Source organism: Seriola lalandi, unplaced genomic scaffold (genome assembly GCF_002814215.2).
Source record: "Seriola lalandi dorsalis isolate HSWRI2012SDOR001 ecotype SW California unplaced genomic scaffold, Sedor1 jcf7180002054972, whole genome shotgun sequence".
NCBI lineage: Eukaryota > Metazoa > Chordata > Actinopteri > Carangiformes > Carangidae > Seriola > Seriola lalandi.
The window spans coordinates 2146611-2166690 of record NW_019525660.1 but is presented as its reverse complement, the minus strand read 5'-3'; the positions used below and the strand labels follow the sequence as shown (position 1 = coordinate 2166690).

Here is a 20080-nt window from a genome sequence, read left to right as displayed (position 1 = left end):
TTGTAGCTAACTAAGTTTTTGTCCTCCTTCACCTGAAACGTGTCAGCAAAGACCAGCTAACCAGCAGTAGCACGCCGTCCCTGGAGCCTCCTTCACCCAAAATGGCCGCTGGAGACTATGTTTTGGACAGGTAAAGTTAATCAAACCCAAAGTTAATCCTACTCAGCCATCTGAATGTTTCATCTTAACTCCACAGACTCGTATCACAAAGTAAAACGTTCATGCACAGTTGTTGAACAGAGTTGATATGTAATATATGAAGTATGGCATCTATCAGTAGCACATAAGTGATTTAAAATTGTGTCCACAAATGAACAGAACCTAAACAATTTGTTATTCTCTTAAAAGAAAAGGAGATGTCAAAGATGGCACATTTTGCAAAGCATTTGCAACATGTATGCATCTATAGCAGCCAAAACTGCACAGCAAAAAGTAATAAATGATACCCCATGTGCAACAACTGAATGTTTGAATGATTTTTTGATGCTAGGCTTTCTATTGATTCCTTTCTTTTCTATTAGTCTTGAGGAGTTGGATGATTTCTCAGACTCTGGCAGTGATTATGAGGCCACAATAAAACCCACTAAGCGAAGGAAACCGGTAGCTCCTGGACCTCAGGTGAATTATCTTATTTACTTTCACTAGTTCCTGCTTATTTAGATGCTACTCACATTACACACACTTTACATTGATCACCAGTAAGTAGATCAGAGAGTAGCTTATGATTTTGTCAAAGTATAATTTTTTATGGTATTGAAACAATCTGCATCATTGTCAAACATCTCTCAGTTCTTGTAAATGATCAAAAAGTCTTAACTGAAGTCATGCAACACTGAGATCGCTGTTTGATTCAAGCCTGCACCATATCTTGCCACACCTACCACTAATTCAGTTGACCACATCAATTCACTTTAAATCCCCTGCTGAGCTGCTCTTCCATCTCTCTTTCATCTCAAGCCACCCAAGAGACCCAGGCGTAAAGCTGCATTGAGGGCGACATCCAGCCCCAGCAGTAGCCCCATCCCCACTCCTCTAAACCCCTCCCTGCAGCAGCAGCACTCCCGGGGGACATCCAGGCAGGTCTCTCACAGACCTGTGAGTAGAGTGAATGAGGGGAACCAGGGTATCAGTGCAGAGGATATCTATGATGCAGTTCGCTCTGGAAAGAGTGCTATGGTGGTAAGCAAACACTCAGCTGAAGAACATGGAAGGAAGGGGGAATGGTTTGCAGAGATAAACACATGAAGGGAGGGAGGTGCCGAAGGAGGTATGTGTGATGAAAAGAGAAACAGCCCTCTAAGAGCTTACCATGAGACAGATAATCATGTGCTGTCAGTGGCTGACTGATGTGACCCTACAGAATTGCCTTTGATACGCAAAGAGGAAGGAGTAGTGTAGTCAATGATTGACAGCACACGTCCATCCCAACTATTGTTGTCCTATACCCAGTCTCCTCTGGGTAAAGACTAGAAAAGAGGGACCATATAACAATAGAAAGACAAAAAAAAGTGTGGTGATCAGTAATAAAAAAGAGTCTGTCACTACAGAATAGAACAGCAACACAATGCAGGTGGTGATTCTAGGTGAAGGCCCACTCATACAGCACATTCGGCAAACCTAGTAAATAGCAGTTTAAGAAATTCAATAGCATCACGAAGGTTTCTCAGTTTTTGGCTAAATTTTACTCCTTTTTTTTACATTGCATTTACTGCATTTCAAATGTACACTATTATTAATACAACAGATGCTCTGAAGGAGTGTCTTTGTATGTATAATCATGCTACGGTTGACAAAAATGATTATGCAAAGGAGTTGGTGAATAAAACTGGAAGGCCAGAAATATAAGGGGAAGAAAAAGATGGGGCATGCACATGCACATATGTTACAAAGTAAAACACAAAAGACCAGTGGTTGGAAGAAAGGTTAAAGCTGAACTCGATAATGTTATTCAAACGATATATTATTATCATATCCATCTGCTCTTTGATCTGAGTGCAGCATTCTGATTGGTTGCTGTCTCTATGTCAATCTTAAGGCAGTGGTGGACGAATGGCTGGACAGCTACAAGCAAAACCGAGAGGTGGGGCTGCTGGTGCTCATCAACTTCATTGTCCGGGCCTGCGGATGCAAAGGTCAGAGGTCAAGAGGGAGGCCAGGAGATGAGAGGTGGGGGGTGTGGGTCAAAGTTGAACAGATTATCTTTTCAATTTCAGCTCAGGCAATGATCAGCAGTCTGCTATTGATCTCCTGCTATGCTAACGATGCAGTGTGTAAGGGCTGTGCTAATCCTCTGTCCACTGACAACACATTATATCAATATTTGTGAGGGTGCAGTGAAAATGAGAAGAAATCATATCATGTAATTAAACTTTTTAAGAACCAGCATTATTGTATCATTATTCTTATCTTAGTCCACTTTAATTCCTAATGTGGAACATTGTGTTAACCTTTTATTCTTTTGTGCAGGTGTGGTTAGTAGAGAGATGTTTGACAGCATGCAGAATGCTGAGATCATCAGCACACTAACTAAGGAGTTCAGTGAGGTGAGACAAGAAAAACACTTGTGCAGATATAGTTTATGTTTGTTTAGATAAATCCTAAAAAATGAATATTATTATTATTATTAATATTATTATTATTATAGATCAGCAATTGCATTTAGGGTTAGTCATCCCTTCTGTCTACTAATAATCCTGCTGGAGTTAGTTGAGAAAGTCGAATGACCTCCATATCCCAGGAGATTATCATCTAAAGGATGGAGTACAGTGTGATGGAACACCCTAATTAATCTCTTAATACTGATAAATGGACACATTAATGAGTTAATCACTTTGTTTCACTGCTGACATAATCGTCATTAGCAGAGCAAACCACAGGCTTCCGCCTCAAATAAATATACTAAGCACAGTGTACGATGTTTCCTCCATTTCTTTTGTTACCTGTCTTCCTCCAGGATTCAGTGAACTACCCTCTGTCCACTTCAGGCCCCCAGCAGAAGCGTTTCAAAGCCGGCCTGTGCGAGTTTGCTCAGGTTCTGGTGCACTCCTCTCAGAATAGCCTCATTTATGATGAATACCTCTTCCCCTCCCTGCTGGCCCTGCTCACTGGCCTGTCTGACTCCCAGGTCCGAGCCTTCAGACACACCAGCACCCTCTTCGGTAAGCATATTGGTACAATACAGGTGTCTAAAACAGAAAAGTATTCTGATTTCACAGGGGAGCTTTGAGGCTACACTCTTCGATTGGTAGTTTTCACTTTTGTATATTAGTCACTGAAGTCACTCGCTTTAGTTTGAAAACCTGCAATCCGTGCCTGTGATACCAGAGGTTTTAGCTTCTCCGGGCGGCAGAACAAATTGCTCCTTTCAGCTGACATCTGTTTTAAGTTCTTTTGTTTTTCCAGAATATACTCATCCTATACAGCTTGCTTTTGTTGTTTCTCACTGTATTCTTTTGGAGCCCCTGCTTAACCATGTAATTAGTTCCTTTCTTACGACCAAATCACCAAATAAAATTCAACAGCTTATCCATATTATGATTAGTACTGTACTTTATTGTCAAGGATTTACTTTCTGTACTGCTGTTAAAAAGGCTTCAGTCACCAGTTGAGGATTTTTATGGCACATAGTTTATAACCTGCTCCATAAACACGGACTGTGAATTTACCTATTGAGTGCTACATACTTCTAAATTAAAACTGTAAAATCTGTTGAAAAAATGAATACCATGAAGTGAAAACTGGCATGTTAAAGAGGAAGCCAGGGTTTGGCTTTAGCCAAAAGGGCAGGAGATGAAGGGTTTTCTTGTTTGTTTGTTTTTTAATGATTCATTCAGTTTTTTTTTTTTTTCTTCAATAACTCCATGCCAGTGAAACCTCCCAGACTGACCTTGTTAACCTCTATTTTCTTTTTTTATTTAGCCATGAAGCTGATGACTGGGGTGGTGGAAGTAGCTGTGCTAGTGTCTGTTCAGCTGCAGACCACCCAGCGGCAATACAACACTGAGAGCAGCAAGAGGGCACATGACAGAGCCTCTGACAGACTGGAGGAGCTGCAGGCCACCATCAGTGAGGTAACACGTATACACATACACACACACACACACACACACACACACACACACACACAAACGCTGGCATGAGTGGAGACACAGTCACTCTTACATAAACATGCAGGTCAGGACATTAAAGTGACATTGACCTTATGAGGAAAACCTTGGAAGTTTGTTTTAGGATACAAAGGACACAAAGGACAATGAGAGGACCAATGTTTTCTCAATTGTTAACAGTGATCAAACTGAAATATACATATATAAGATATGTTTTGCCTGAAACCCCTTTAAACAGTTGCAAATAGGTACTTGGCAACGTGCTTGTTAGAAACAGTTTTTTTATTAGCTGTGTGGTTTGAAATTCCTCCCCCTACTTGTCATGCACATATTCGGAGATATGAAGACAGGAGCCTTTATATCAGGGACAACAGATAATGCATGCTTTAAGTGTCATTATTAAAACTGATAAAGTAGCATTAGGAGTAGAACAAAGGATACATTTGTATGATTTTAGTCACTATAAAATCTGGAAAAAGTTTGACATGAGGAACATTTTATGCTGTGATGATTGCCTCAGCTGGAACACACACTGTAAAAAAAACGGATGAAACATGTGGACAGGAGCCCGGGTGACTTGGCTACTGATTTATTCACAATCCTGGTTGTATATGTCTATATGCATTTGTTTCGCATGTATGTGTTCTAGCTGTGGGAGAAAAGAGAGGAGCTTTCCTCCATGATGAACAGTAGCTTCCGTGGTGTGTTTGTGCACCGTTACCGGGATCGGCTGCCTGAGATCCGGGTGGCATGTATTGAGGAGCTTGGCATGTGGCTGAAAACGGACCCTGAAGACTTCCTGAATGATGGATGTCTCAAATACCTGGGCTGGACCCTGCATGATAAGGTTGAACACACACAGGACAAGACAATTGAAACTACATTACAAAATAAAGTGTTATTAGAAGTGTAATGTCTTTCATTTATTTCCTGATTTCCCATGACCGGCAACAAAACGTAACATAGCAGTAGCACCTTTCTGTCTGCAGCTCTCTTCAGGCCAGCAGTGAAAACAACAGTGACAAGGACTGCAGTGCATGGGGAATTGGGCAGTACAGACTGAGCCACTTCTTATTTTATTTTCATTCGTAACAGGCTTTGACAGCCCCTCATACCAGACACAACTGTAGACCAGCTGCGCACAGACACAAGAAGGATCACATACACACTTGCACAAAGAGAAGTGTTCACTGTGAACAGACTTGGGAATTAGTCTGTATGCAGGTTAGAGAAAGTGTGTTACTGTACTCTTCTTTTTTTCCCTTCCCTTAGCAAAGTCCAGTGCGTATGCAGTGTGTGCGTGCCCTGCAGGGTCTGTACCAGGAGAAGGAATTCATTGGCCGCCTGGAGCTTTTCACCAGCAGATTTAAAGTGAGGCATCCCTCTGGATTGGGCTCACACCTCATTTAATTCCTCTTTTCTCCCTCTTTTTTTCCCCAATGTCTGTCTGCCTCAGCATCTCTCTTTAATCTATTGTTTCAGCTTATTGTATTGTTTTTGTTTTGTTGCCTGCCTATGTCTCCCTTCCCAGTATTTTGTACCCCCTCCCCTTATTTCCTTTCCTTTTTTTTTTTTCCCTGCCATTCCTGTTTTGATGGTCTGGTCTATTCCTTTGTCTGGGTTTGTTAATTGCTGCTGGTTACTGATGGTTAATAAGCTCTTCTCAAACACATAAAAACCCTCCTAAGCCGCATGTGCTGCAGCAGATAAATGGTTTTCATGCCACGGCTTTGTGTCTAATCATTGGGTTTGTGCGCGTGCATGTGTGTCTGTGGGTGTGGGTACATTGATGCATGTCTGTGAATGTCCTATTTATGCCTGTTTATTTGCTTGCATGATTGTGCATTTGTCTGTGTGTGTGTTTAGGAGAGGATGCTCAGCATGGTGCTGGACAAGGAGGCAGACGTGGCAGTGGAAGTGGTCAATCTGTTGCTGCTGATCCAACAGTGAGGGGTTTTTCTGTCTCTGGTGGCTTCTCCGTGCCGCTATTTCCAACATACAGTGCAGGCATTTCATTTTAGGAGATCAAGACATGCCAAAGATAGTAAATTTTACTAATACAATTTCAAGCGCCTTTTCATCTTTTCTGCATAGATATTTTTAAGTTTTACTTACAAAAAAGATATATTCAGTTGCAGTTTAGAGCATTAGTTATGATGCCAACTAAATCTTTTTGCTGAATTCAGTTAGTCTTTGCACCATATATACCATACTTCATATGGGTAGTGTTGGTTTAAAGGTTTGAAGCTTTTTTTTTTTCAAATCCCTGAATGAGAAACTGTTCAAGATGCCTGAGTAAAACATTTCAAGTGAAGCAAATATATCCTGGTTGTTCACATTTGTGCTCCGCAACAATAATCCAGCTTCTCAACAAGAGATGTGAAATTGTTACTAACTGTGATAACACTTTTTGTTGTAATTGTTTATGATTCACAACATGAGTCGTGAGCTCTCACGTTGGCCAACACCTCACACAACTGACTCAAGTCACATGTTAATTAGATGTTTTTAAGATTGATGAACAAGAGAGATGACAAAGTGGTAATGAAATTCAAGATCTGGAACTGCTGGTTATTAAAGGTCTGTTTAATTATGTGGAAAAAATATTGTTTAAAAATCCTATCGTGCAAGAAAATTTCAGTTAAAAATCAAAACAAATCACTTAACAAGAATAAGTCCAGTTCTTGATGACAAAGAGATTTTCCACATTTTATTTTTAATGTGACACTAATTGACCTGTATGTGTTTGTATTTGTTCACAATGCAGGAAGACAGAGGAAGGCCTGGGTGAAGATGAGTGCAGCCACATCTATCCTCTGGTATACGCGGCACACCGAGGCCTGGCATCTGCAGCCGGCGTCTTCTTCTACAACAAGTACACGTTCATCCTTCCTTTCCCCACATTGTCAGACTAATGTGCAGACTGGTAATGTTTTTCTTTCAGGGTGTTTTTTGTGTGTGACTCATTCTGTATTTGACAACCTTTTTCTAGTGCGGTTTGTGGTGTGATTACGTTATTTTATTGCCACCTGCATGTGGAATCAGTCTTTCTCGTCATCTGCAGTTACTCATTTCTATATTTCTGGTTGATTTATTTTGAAGATTATTGTTTTTTTGTGTGTGTGTGTGTCAGGCTGAAAAGTATGATTGCCAGTGACAGCCAGGAGAATGAAATAAGTGGCAATGCAGCCTTCTTTCAAATCCTCATCTCCTTCTACATCCAGAGTGAGGTAGAAGGACATTTCCTACTCTCTCTCTCTCTCCCCCTTTGTTTGAAAGTAGAATAATTTGACAATGTGATAAAATGCGCATATAGATAATCTGCTCCAACTCCTTTAGTTCAGTCTTTTGTTTTATATTTTGCCTGAAACTAAAATTGAATAATGGTTGAATATATACAGAAGTGAGATGTTTTTCTGGCAGTGTGATTTTAAGAAGCACAAACAGATTGACCAACAAAGCTAAAATAGTGGGATCCAAAGTAAATTCCCACCAATGTTTCCTACAGGACATTTGCAGTTATGTTTTCATGATGAAGTGTAGACTAATAATAAAAAATATTTATACTCCTCAAAAGATCTTATTTTCACAACAGCAACAGCAAAACATCCAATTACATTTTAAATTCTGAATGATGGAGTATAGTTCAGTAACGCACCGGTGCTGTACACCTGAGGTAAAAGAACTCATTCACTCTCAACAGTTTCATGAGCATGGGGCGTACCTGGTGGACAGTCTGTGGGATGTGGCGGGGTCCGAGCTGAGAGACTGGGAGACTATGACGGCGCTCTTGCTACAGGAGGCTGGTGAGAGGAATGAAATGAGACTGTGTAGACACGATAAGCAGTCTGAGCAACACTCACCGCTGGGTATGGACTCATGGAGTCAGTGCAGACAGCCCAGCTTAACTAAAAGATAAATCTCATGTATCATCACAGTGAAAATAAAAACATCAAGTTTGCTCCGTCTTCCAACTTGTGCTGCTCCGTCTCTGTTCCCTGCTCTGTGTTGTCTCAAACATCACCCACTCAGTTCTGCTCCTGTCTCTGCGTCTCTGTTGTCAGGTCTGGTGTACGAGGAGGAGGGGGTTCTCATAGACCTGATGATGTGTGCCATCAGACAGGCAGCACAGGCAACCCCACCTGTTGGGAGAACTCAGGGCAAGAAGGTGATGACACACATAGACACACATAATTCTCTGTAGTTTTATGGTTTATGGCACGGTGGAGCTTGGGGGCGAGAGAAATATCATTCTTTGTTTTTACCTCTCTACTCACCTATCATACAAAAAGACATATTTCTAAAGCTACAATATGAACCTTTCTAGTCTGGTTTATTTGTCTGAATATGTGTTTCCACTGACTAATACTTGATTTCCTCAGTCTCGGGTTAGATCACATTTTAAGATGGATGGTTAATTACAGTGAATGACGAGTGCTGGGCATGAAATGTTGCACGTTGTTTGAAAGAGTGTTATTTTAGTACAGTGAACATATTAATTTCATTTCTGGTCATTTACATGGGAATATTTAGAACAACAAAGTATATCAATATGGATGCCCAACAGCATCTAATAACACAGTTTACTGACCTCTTATATGGTTTCCTGAAAATATCCAACCATGTAATTCATAAACATTTCAGGTTTTCCGGTGCAGTGGTGGTATTTGTCCCGTCTGTGGTCATGTAACTTACACATGTGAAACATAGTGGACGCACTTACAATATGTGCCTTTTTTCGTCTGCGCACATGTGCATGTAAATGTCGTGACTGATTGCCTGTTCCCGCTCACTGAATGTAAATGTGTGATTAGATCTTGAGTATGAAGGATAAGAAGATGCAGGAACAAGACAAGAGACGCATCACTACTCACTTCATCCCTTTACTGCCACAGCTACTGACCAAGGTACACAACCCACAGTTCACTTAACATACTTGATACTGCAGGTTGTTTAATCCAGTACGTTATATACACAAAGGGTTAAAAGTGCTTGGCAGTTATTTTAAGTGCCCACCTTAGTTTCTACACTAAAGAGTAATTCTGTATTAATGTCATTGTATATTAGAGGTCACATGACTATATCAAATACCTTTGATTTGTTTTTGTTTTTTATATTTTGAAATACTGAGTTTGTGCTATATGCTGACCTGCAGTACTCAGCAGATGCAGGGAAGGTGAGCCTCCTTCTCAAAGCTCCCCTCTACTTCGACCTGGAGATGTACAGCAGCGCTCAGTGGCTGGAGAAGGTAGGAGGACTGGAAATGTGGAAAGGCAATAGAATTTCCCTAAATAAATGATTGAAAGTCCTTCTTTTTTCATACTGCGATCCTATACACACTTTAATATGCTGTCTTTCTAAAGTATATTGCTGAGATGGTAGTCTAATACGTCAAGGGAAAAAATGAGAACAGAGGGGAAAAAATAGAAGGAACTGAGCCGCTGGCGCTCAGACATTTTTTAATGATTTCTGTCCTATTTAGGGTTTCAGAGTTAATCTGGTCTGATGACTTGCATTGTCATATTAATAACACAAAGGAACAGTAAATGACAAATGGTTATTTTAAACTAATTATTAGAGGAAATAAACAAATAAAACAAATCGGAACAAAAACTAACCTGCTGGTCGGGGACCATGGGAATTTTCAGTTAATGTCGCAGATTGGTGATGGGGTGGGCACACAATGGACAACAGCAGGCGTGTAAATAAGATAAAGTAGATAGACACTGTATTCTGTTGTAAAAGGAAATTCATCACCACAAGAGATTTTTGGACACAAAATAAGCGAGCCGGTGGTGTCTAAGTGCTCAGTGGGTACGAATTACTGCAGTGAAGTGGAGCAACAGTGAAAATTTGTTGCATGTCCAATTTCATTGCAACACAAAAGTTTACACCCACATAGACTCTCACCAATCTCGTCTGCACTTCTGAGGATGAGTATGAGGAGCCCAGCTGTGAAGGTACTTGTCTTCAGAATTTAATTAAAATACTCAAATTATCCTGTGGTTGCTGGCTGCTTCATGAGTGAGTTAGAAAAACCAGTAAACTAAATAAAATTGTCCCAAGCAATGCATATTCTACTTTTTGGTGTCCTCTGTTTCCTACATCTTCCCCTGTCCACTCTCCCCTCTGCTCTTTCAGCATCTGGACCTGCTGCTGTCCCGGGTATGTGGCATTGTGGAGAAGCACACCGAGGTCACTGTGTTGGAGGCTTGCTCCCACCTGGCCTGCACTCTGTGTTCTGACTCTTACACCTTCTCCTCCCGCGCACACCTGGTGTTCAGCCAGCTGTTGGACAGCCTGACCGAGTGCTTCAGCACATACTTAAGTGACGTGCTCCAGGTGGGTGACTGTGTCAGTGAAGTTTTCATACAGGCAAATATGGCATGTATTAAAATGCATACACACATGCTCGTACAGAGTTGGCAGCTGTAGAAGTAACAGTTCATGCATCCCTCCTGTTTTAGCAATATGAAGTGTCCTTTCTGTGATGTTGCTCAGTTGAGCAGGAAAAAATGTATTCACAACCAGCCCGATATTTAATGACAGCATATCTTTTTCTAATGGATTTGTTGGTTTTTATTCAACATGTTGTTTCTGTTGTAAAACAAACAAACAAAAAATGTAAAGCATCTGTTCTCTCAAGAGTTTGTGTTTGTGTAACTAGGGGATTGCGGATGAGAATGACACATACTGTGCAGCCACTGCCTTGAAAAGGATTGCTGCTTTGAGCAGGTAGGTGTGCATTCTTACAATACACATGGTAGTTGTACAAGCTATCCTATATATTTTTATACAGACGAATTGTGTGTTGTCTGTGTGTCTTGTGTGTTCTTGTTGTCCAGTGCTAAAGACCTGACAGGCTGGAAGCTGTTCGACTCCTGTCTTGAACTGCTGAAGAGCAGGATGGAGTCCAGAGAGCTCGACAAGGAGGTTTATGATGATCGCTGATGTTTGAGTGGTGCATTGTGATAATAGAGGCCTTAGCTTCAGGTGGTTCAGACCAAAGATTTTCTATGATAATCAAGAAAAACAAGAATGTAAGATATGCTTCATGAAGCTGAAAATTGATTGTGGAATCATGTAAATTGCATTAAATGACCACTGGATTTTGATTCGTGCCACCTGAATTTTGCTCAGAGCATTTGAGTTCGGGCTAAACAAGGAGTTTGATGAATTTAGTCAAATGAAGTTCTGACATTTGCTTCTTATCCTATAGAGGCCTTTTTCAGCTTGGCATATTTAATGAGTTTTATGTAGATAGGAATCAGCTTGGAAGAGCTGAATTAAAATATTTTTGCTGATTGCACTGAAATTTCTACAAAATTGATTTTTAAAAACTTTTTTTTATCGTACTTTTTTATAATTTCAGCTGATGGTGTCGGCTCTGAAGTGTGCAGCCCTTCACCTGATGTGGGCCAAAGTGAATGCGGTGAACTCCAAACCAAACGAGGTGCGCCGCTGACATCATAAAAGACCACAAAAGTTTTATCTCCATTTGATGTTTTGAACAAGTTTGACCTTCTCTCAGTCTTTCACACACTAACACCCTGCCTACCTGCATGACATGGGCCAACCGACATGAGTAATACTTTCATGATTGCTGTCACACCACAGCCAACTCGTGGCGACCATGTTGGTGGCCTTCCTGTGTGTTTGTGGAGCTGTTCTCGTCTGTGTTGTTCAACAATACACCAGCTGCGCAGACAGCAGGCAATTAACACAACAATCTGTTAGTGTGCATCCAAACCCGCAACGACACTCAGATATGTATTTCCTGCTGGTTCACACTTTTCTTACTGTTTCTCTTCATATATTTGTCGTGTCTCATTCTATCTTTCTTCATTTTAATCCTTCTTCACTCGTTCAATCCTTTGTTCTTGTTTTGAGCTCATTTTCACTTTTTCTGCAGTTTTTCTCTCACTCTGTTTCACACACACTGATCATGTCATTGTTACTCATGAAACCATTTGTGTGTTTTTTTACATGCATACAAATCTCTTGCTTATGTTGTTTGCCTTCCTTGTCTTGTCTTCATGTTTTGTAGCGTTGCTGAAATTGACGAGTTTGTCGTGTGTGAAATACTCACGTAAAGATGCATCCACATGTAATTTAGGATAATAAGGGCAAAGTAATGGTGGGGAATTTTATCAATAGACTATAATTTTTTCTATGCTTTGACAGCAGGTTGCAATGTGTAGTTACCAGGAAGAGAGTCATTTGATTGGATACATCAGATTTCATCTTCAGCTCTTTAAGGCATCACATGACAAGTGTGTCATCAAGATTTAAGGATCCCTAATGTCACCATGGACCCTGCCCTTACACTAACTCCATACTTCAACCTAATAAACTGATTAGTGGTGGAAGTTGTAGTTCATGGGGTTAACTATTGTTTGTGTGTTTGTAAAGAGCTGAATTTAAATTTATATTGCTCATTGAATAAAATTAACTTTACACTGCACCTCATTCCAATCCTACACACATAAAATCTACACATTGATAAGATGATAATATATCTCTGTACCTCCGTCACCTTCTGTTCCAGGCTGAACTGAAGCGTCTGAAGAAGGAGGTGCGTTCGTTCTGCAGAGTCTGTCAGACATGTCTGTCTCTGAACCAGACTGAGATCAGAGATCAGGTAAGAGCTTAGTTACAGTGATAACACTTCACTTACAGTCCCCATATTTAGTGTTTGTAAACAGTATACAAAGATTTGATAAAGGGTTTACTTTACTATTTTGTCATTCATTATGTGTTCATAAAGAAGGCTCTACCCACAGGAGCACTTCATTATAGTTGCTGAGAAATATTGTAATAATCACTTAGATCTACCTGCAACTACATTTACATGTGTTATAAACCATTTAGGAAATGTTTATATACTGCTTATAAATGTTAATTAGGGGGACTCGGGGTAAAGTGTTACCTTACAATTAGCATTGCCCCACATATGAACTAGCAGTGCAGCAATATTATGTTGAAATGAGACCATAGACAAATATTTAAATCTCTATATTAAAAAAGCGTTGGTGAAGTTGTCCCTGTGTGATCCTTTGACAAGGAACGGGCTGATCAGACAAACTGACATCATGGTCATTATATTGGAGTGGTTAAGATCTGAATTTTGATATTGAGAGGCAGTAAATTCTCAAGTTTTTTTATGTCCCTCCATCCACAGGCATTTGAGCTGCTGTGTGACTTGCTGCTGTTGTACAGTCTTAGTTCAGTCCGCTCTTATCCCACCCTCCAAGCTCTGGTCCACCTTCCATCTGATTCCCTGCGCTCTGAGTTGGCTGCTTTCCTCCTGGACTACATCTTCACTGAGTCTGAAGATGCTGAGCTGGATGGTAGGGCTGGGATTATATGACCAAAAGTACTGTCACAATTGTTTTCATATTGATTGATTTTGAGTTATCTATATATTCATTTAATACCTATAATGAGTAAGGAAATGCATTCAACACGTTTCTTGGCCTGCAAAGATACACACAGTGTGTTATGGTGAATACCGCTAAATGTTAACATAACTTATTTTACAAGAACATTTCACAGGCTTCCTTTTAAATTTGAAGTTCAAGGTATGTATTCTGTTTTGGATTGACTCCTCAATTAATCATACAGGTTTGTTATGGTTCTAAACTAATTTTGTTTTTGAATCCGTAACTTTTTCCTTGTTTTGGCCTTACATGTGTCGGCTATTATTATACTATCTACTATTACTACTATGTAGCCTAATAGAGCGATTGTGCAGATGAGAGTTGACCCAAATGTAAAACAGATCCCGTAATCATAAATTCCAGCCCTACTCAATGTTACTTTGACACCAAGTGAAAAAACACCCACTCCAGTAAATGTTTGCATAAACTCTGGTACTTTTCCAGAAGCACTTTGACACAGTGTTGACAAAGTGAAAACACGGTTGCAGATTTCACTTGAATAGTGACGTTCAGGAAAAGGATTTTGTTTTCCTTGTGAAGATGTCGTGTTTTGGAAATGCTGAATTTTAATGCTGAATGTCTCCCAGGTGACCCCACCCTCATTTATGCCCGTGGACATAGTTTTTTATGTCTTGTTTTGAGAATCTTCTCCTGTAACTTATCTTTTTTTTTTCCCAGTATTTCACAATGTACTGCAGATTTCCAAACGTTGAAACACTAGTCTTTCATCACATGTTCTGTTTTCCTTGTTTGTTATCAACATGTGAAAGAATAAGTTAACTATTGGTCTGTTACTGCCACATCTGTCTCTTCTCTCCTCCACCTTCCCATTCTTCCACCCTGGCTGTCCTGTTTAGCTGAAGGTGAGGAAGAGACGAAGATAACTGTTCTCCAGAGGAAGCGCAACCAGCTGGCTGGCTACTGTAAGCTGGTCATCTACGGGGTGCTGGACCTCGCCGCCGCCACCGATGTGTTCAAGCACTACAGCAAGGTGGAGATGGCGATAAGGGCCTGAAGGGACAGTTTAGTATTATACATTATTAGCACACATTGATTTCATCGACCGGTTGGGTCTCATAATTGTGAGCATATGTAAGAAAAATAGTTTAATTTGTGAGTTTAGTAATAGTTGAATTATTTGATTAGTTAGACTGTCATTAAATTAATAGGTTAGGAAAAGTTTGTCAAACATAAAAAAATGAATAATGGAGAGGATGTTGAAGAGAGCAGAGGAGGGTGAGAGAATCTGTTTTACAACCAGTGAGGTGCTAAGAATGAGTCAGAGGAACAGTGGCTAAAAGAAGCACAGACGACTAGAACAGAGAATTATTTTTACATTTTTAGACATTTAGCCTGTGATGTTAATTAAATAGACTAATGATCATAACTGAGTTTTTTTCTTTTCTTTTCCGGTTTGCTTCAGTACTTTAAAGACTTTGGTGACATCATTAAAGAGACTGTGAACAAGAGCAAGCTCATCAGTCCTGTACAGAGCGCCAAGACGTTGTGCCTGAGCCTCCAGCAGGTGTGCACTTGTTAACACCTTAATAATAATGTTAATGTTGATAATTAGACTGTCCGGGAATTTTTCTTGTGAAGTACGGTAGCAATGAACTTTTAATAAATGCTTGACATTTCACAGGGAATTTGTTGTTTGAAAGTTGACATAAATTATGATGATAGTACTAATTCTGCATCATGCTAAAAGTAGTTTTACCAAATGTTGACCGTATTTTGATTTGATTAACATTTGACAGCTGACTGGTGTTTTTTCTTCAGCATCTGACGAACATCATCATGATGGTCTGATGACGATTGTGTGCCGTTTACATATAAAGGAAAAAATTTTCATGGTGATGTTTACGTAAAGTCATGTCATGTGTATTCAGCTGTTCTCGGAGATGCTAACAGAGGACCACAGCAGGCAGGATCTCAATGAGATTAGAGACTTGGCCAAGAGGCTCGCCATGAGCTTTGGCGTCGATCTTCATCGTGTCCGCAAACCACTGGTGGCCCTGCACACGTCAGTAAAACACATGTCAATGTCACCACATACAGACCAGATGTGTCAGCTTATCACTCGGTTCATTAAAGTTTGAATTTACTGTTTTACTTTCTTATTGCTCACTGCAGTTTTTCAGCTCATTGAAGCAGCACAAGCTCAGTAAAAAAAAAAAAAACGATGGGTCTCCTCCAACACAGATTTCCTCTTTCCTGATAATAAACTCAGAGTTTATAATGAATTGCCACACTTGGAGGTTGTAATTTTTACACTAAAGTTGTTCATTCTGTGTTTTAAAATGTGTTTTTTTACGTTAGAGCTATTGTGTGTGTTGTGTGTGCTCTCAGGGACGGTATGCGTTTTGCGTTTCGGGACCCACAGGAAGGAGAGGAGCAGCTCCCAAATGTGGCCTTCTTGGAGATCCTCAGCGAGTTCAGTTTTAAGCTGCTGCTACAGGACAGTGCCCAGCTGTGAGGACCTAAAACACTCAAACATGTTCACTGTTAAACTTGCTGAATCCAGTGCCAATGTTTTAGCAGATCTCTGTTATCATTCAGTAGATATATGTAGGTTATTTTAGAATCACAGCAAAGAAAAGTGATTTTCTTCTTTTATGAAAACATGATTTAGGAAACTTTACTTTTTCAGTCTTTATTGTGTAAAAGTAAGAAGCAAGTATATACAAATACACAGGAAAAGAAATGTGATACTGGAACTTACTGTCAGTGGTGCAAAAGAGGGATTAAAGCCGTCATTTTTTTAAACTCTGGACTAAAGCTGCTAAATCAAGCTTTTTTTGTATTAAAATTAGTTTTTCATTCAAAATAATTCAAACAGAAAGTAATGTTTATCCTAATATATTAATTCTTGAAATGCCATCATAGTTTGTGTGTTAATGGTTTAACTGGATCAAAATTGATTCACCATAATTTACAGAAGCCTGAAGAAACTGAACCACTAAACATGAACAAAGGTTTCCTTGGTCTTTGTCCTCATCCCTCTGTCACTGTGACGTCCCCTCCCAGGGCTGCACTGCTGAAATCAGAGTGTCCCAGTGCTGCCCTCTCCAGGCCGTCAGTCAGACTGTATCAGCGCTCTCTGGAGGCTCGCTCCTCCTCCAGACCCAGAGAGCGGGAGCAGGGAAGTGATACTCCTGTAGCTAAACGCAAGAAGACCACGGCTCTCGGTGAGATGGCCACACATGCTACACAAAGGCCCTGTGTCCATGGAGACACAGTATGCATTACCACTAATATTTTAAAAAGATGCAACGTGAATGATTTGGGAACGATGTCTAATTCCCATCTTGAAGTTGGGTGTTGGAGTTATTAGTAATTTGGTCAGAAAAGGGTTTCTCTAAGCCTCAACACATGACTGTTTTCATTATTGATTAATCTTTCCATCATTTTTTGTTCAATTGTAGAAGAAAATAGTAAATAAAAAAGCCAATCAGAAGTTCTCCCAAACCCAAGGTAACATCTTCAAATTCCCTTTTATATCTAACCAGCAATCTAAATTCAAAGGTGTTTAATTTTCAGAGGAATTCTCACTCAAGCTTTTTCTTTTGCCTGGGAAATGAACCTCTCGCCGTGTTGGTGCTAATGTGTTTGTGAATCCATTGGACTGTGTCTGATCTATGTTCTGTGTTGAGATTGTAAAATCCATACAATGAACAAAATGCCATAATTAGTAACGTTCTGGGGTGACTGCTGTCTCATTTGGTTCAGTATCCAGCACTGCCAGAGGATCCTGGTTGGACAGCAGCAGTATCCACAGCAGCCTTCACACCCCGGCCTATACCTCCACTGTCCAGAGACAGCCAGCCAAGCAGATGGCCTCCAGGAAACCCACAGCAACAGGGTCTGACATTGGCAGCGGCTTAACTGAGCTGGAGTCCGAGGAAGAGTTCTCCTCAGGGTAAATTGAGTTTTATCATCAACACGTCTGCACTATCTACCATCTCTATTTCAGAGGTTGGAAATTAAAGCCAGGCACCTGCCAAATGGTGGAAATTGCCAAGGGTCAATTACCTTCTGTCAGTCTTATCAGCCAAGAGCCAGCCACTCTCTGTTCTGTCCTAAATGAACAACTTGTGCAGTGTTACCGGGCAAAACCAGTCATTTTGGCCACTAGAGGAAAAAGCTAATCCCTCTGGGCACATGTTGCAACTGCAGAAACATTTGTGACAAGATAAGGTCCTACTGACAATCTTTTTTATCTGTTGAAATAAAGTCATATACAGTTCATTTTCCTCAACTGTTAACACATGCTCAAATTATTGCAGACATGGTAGTTAGATAGAAACGTTATGTAGATGGAGAGAAAGGAGAGGGAAGAAAAGACAGCTTAACATGTGCTTCAAACATTTTACCAGCCAGCTAGCATTTGTACTAGCATGAGAAAGACTTCATGGTTGCAAAAATTTACCCGCTGCTGTTCTCCAGGCCCCAGTTGCGAAAGGTGAAGCCCATCAAACGACGCCAGCTGCCCCCCAGCCAGAGTGGCCGCAGTGTGGATCAGCAAGACCTGAACTCTCACCTCACCTTGTAAGACTGATCTAACAAAAGGGAGGATACAAATGGTGTCATCCCAGAATCTTCTTTTAGTATTTAGGAAATGTGAATATGATAGCTACCTGCAAAACTGATCTGTGTGTGTGTACCACAGGTTGTCTCTGATTGAGGATGACGATGCAGAAAGAGAGGAAGCTGAGATTGAGGATTATGAAAGTGACTCTGACAATGAATCTCCATATACATTGGTAAAAAAAAAAAAATTATATATATATGTATATATGTATATATGTATATGTATATATATATATATATACAACAGATTTTAGAAAAAGCAAAAAATACATTATTTTTTCTAAAAGTATATGTGTGTGACTTTTAGAAAAAATAATGTATTTTTTGCTTTCTCTAAAATCTGTTATCAGTTTTTGTTGAAACTTAGAAACATGTCATACCCCGTGCCACTGTATTGGAGCAGGTCAGATGAGCTACAGTTGAATCAGTGCCTATGAAAATATATTTTGCTTGTGATTTGTGGAGCTGACTATGGACTCATTAATGGCACATTATAGCAGCAGTTCTTATACGGCCAGCGTATAATGAATAAAGCATAAATAAATTCAGAATTTGTTTAGGCTAAGAGAGGCATGAAGTATAGATGTGAAGTTGGGACAGTGCATCTAGTGGTTTATTTATGCAGTTTGTGTGGGTTTTCTTTGCTTGGCAAATATTTTTTTATATCAACATTAAGGACTACATTCCTGGCATACTGAAACTTTCATACTGCTTTTGCTCTGCAGCCCTCCACACGTCACACCTCAGCCAGCGTCCTTGATGAGCTCTTTGACTGAGGGCACAAAGACCTGGATTATCCTGGGAACAACAGCTCTTTTTGATTAATACATCTCTTCAACACTACTGTGTTTTCAGTAGTTTCAGTACATTTGAGTGTACGGGATATTAGGGCCATCTGTTCTTCTGCATGACCCCATTCTGAGCTCAGTTATCAGATCAACTTTAGGTCATTCATTTTGTTGGAGGGAAATAGAGGCTAAATAATGATTATGAAGTCTGGAGATAAAAGCTAAAATAGCTCATTGTTTGGTGTTTGTGTTTTGAATACACAGAGAAACAGTTCTGATATTTAAGTTTCAGAAATATTCCAAATTGTTAAAAAGAAATGTTATGTTAAGGGTTGGATCCCTGTTTGCTTGCAGCAAGCTGAAAGCCTCACCTTGCTGCACATTTTGAATTCCACTTCATACCTTGTATGGCTGTTGATAGCACTTTTTTTTGTTTTTGAATCTTGTTAATTTAATGTTTATTAAAATTTGCTTAATTGAGCATGCTGTTTTGTTTGTTTTTCAGTCATGTTTTGGGGATGGTACGAAGTACTAAATTACAAAATGAGAACAAAATGCCAATAGTGAGTAAATGGAAAAGTACAGAAGAAATAGGCATAAACTAATAACTAGGTACAAAAAGCATTTACAAGCTGTGATACCTGCCTAAATTGGGGGTTAGTTTGTACTGACTTAATAGGGTGCCTAAACTTTAGAGGATGTCAGAATTACAGGTTTTTTTGTAATTTTTCTTTGTCAAGTTCATGAAACAAAAATAAACAGTACATTAACATTTGAAACATTTTCAATGTGTTTTTGTTAAAAGTTGTATTGTACAAAGTTTCACATCACAAATCAACAAAATATGTCATTTGCAAACTGTTACCTGTAACCAGTTTGTAACAAGGACTTCATTAGGACTTACATGAGCCTTGTATTTATGTTGATATCTGCTGTAGGTTCATGACAGATTATGTAAAAGGTATGATTACTATTCAACTTAAATATTCAGCTTTCATTTAGGGGCCGAATATCATCACTTGAGGGTCAGATTTGGCTCATGGGCCCCTAGCGTCAGAGTTCAGGTTCACCCCCGGGTCACTCAGTTGTAATGAAATCCAATCATCGCCTTTCGCGCCATTCCTGACAAACAGGGCGGAAGTTTCTAGAAGCACGT

At 39.9% G+C, this 20080-nt stretch overlaps 1 protein-coding gene across 2 annotated transcripts; it reads left to right on the top strand.

Annotated features, from left to right (window-relative positions):
- Positions 1-3884: 3884 nt before the first annotated feature.
- On the top strand, positions 3885-19703 carry stag3 (STAG3 cohesin complex component). 2 transcript variants are annotated; one of them, XM_023398134.2, is made up of 25 exons: positions 3887-4070; positions 4756-4953; positions 5379-5477; positions 5973-6052; positions 6874-6981; positions 7240-7336; positions 7810-7912; positions 8171-8274; positions 8921-9013; positions 9262-9354; positions 10248-10448; positions 10774-10841; positions 10952-11039; positions 11479-11559; positions 12655-12747; positions 13288-13456; positions 14404-14537; positions 14970-15071; positions 15436-15569; positions 15896-16018; positions 16574-16734; positions 17276-17465; positions 17993-18094; positions 18216-18309; positions 18862-19703. In XM_023398134.2, exons 1-25 carry the CDS (start codon positions 3921-3923, stop codon positions 18910-18912), a joined length of 2916 nt encoding a protein of 971 aa, XP_023253902.2. In that variant the 5' UTR covers positions 3887-3920; the 3' UTR covers positions 18913-19703. The 2 variants fall into 2 exon arrangements, with proteins under 2 accessions (XP_087027831.1, XP_023253902.2); XM_087171705.1 differs by lacking the exon at positions 18216-18309 and having other exon boundaries at positions 3885-4070.
- The last annotated feature ends 377 nt before the right edge of the window (positions 19704-20080 follow it).

What these genes read in the sequence shown, in the direction of transcription:
- stag3 (XM_023398134.2), top strand. Translation starts at nt 3,921, where the DNA reads ATGAAGCTGATGACTGGGGTGGTGGAAGTAGCTGTGCTAGTGTCTGTT. An exon ending in TGAACTCCAAACCAAACGAG is followed by an intron (nt 11,560 to 12,654) that starts GTGCGCCGCTGA and finishes CTTCTGTTCCAG; the next exon opens with GCTGAACTGAAGCGTCTGAA. An exon ending in AGACTGAGATCAGAGATCAG is followed by an intron (nt 12,748 to 13,287) that starts GTAAGAGCTTAG and finishes CTCCATCCACAG; the next exon opens with GCATTTGAGCTGCTGTGTGA.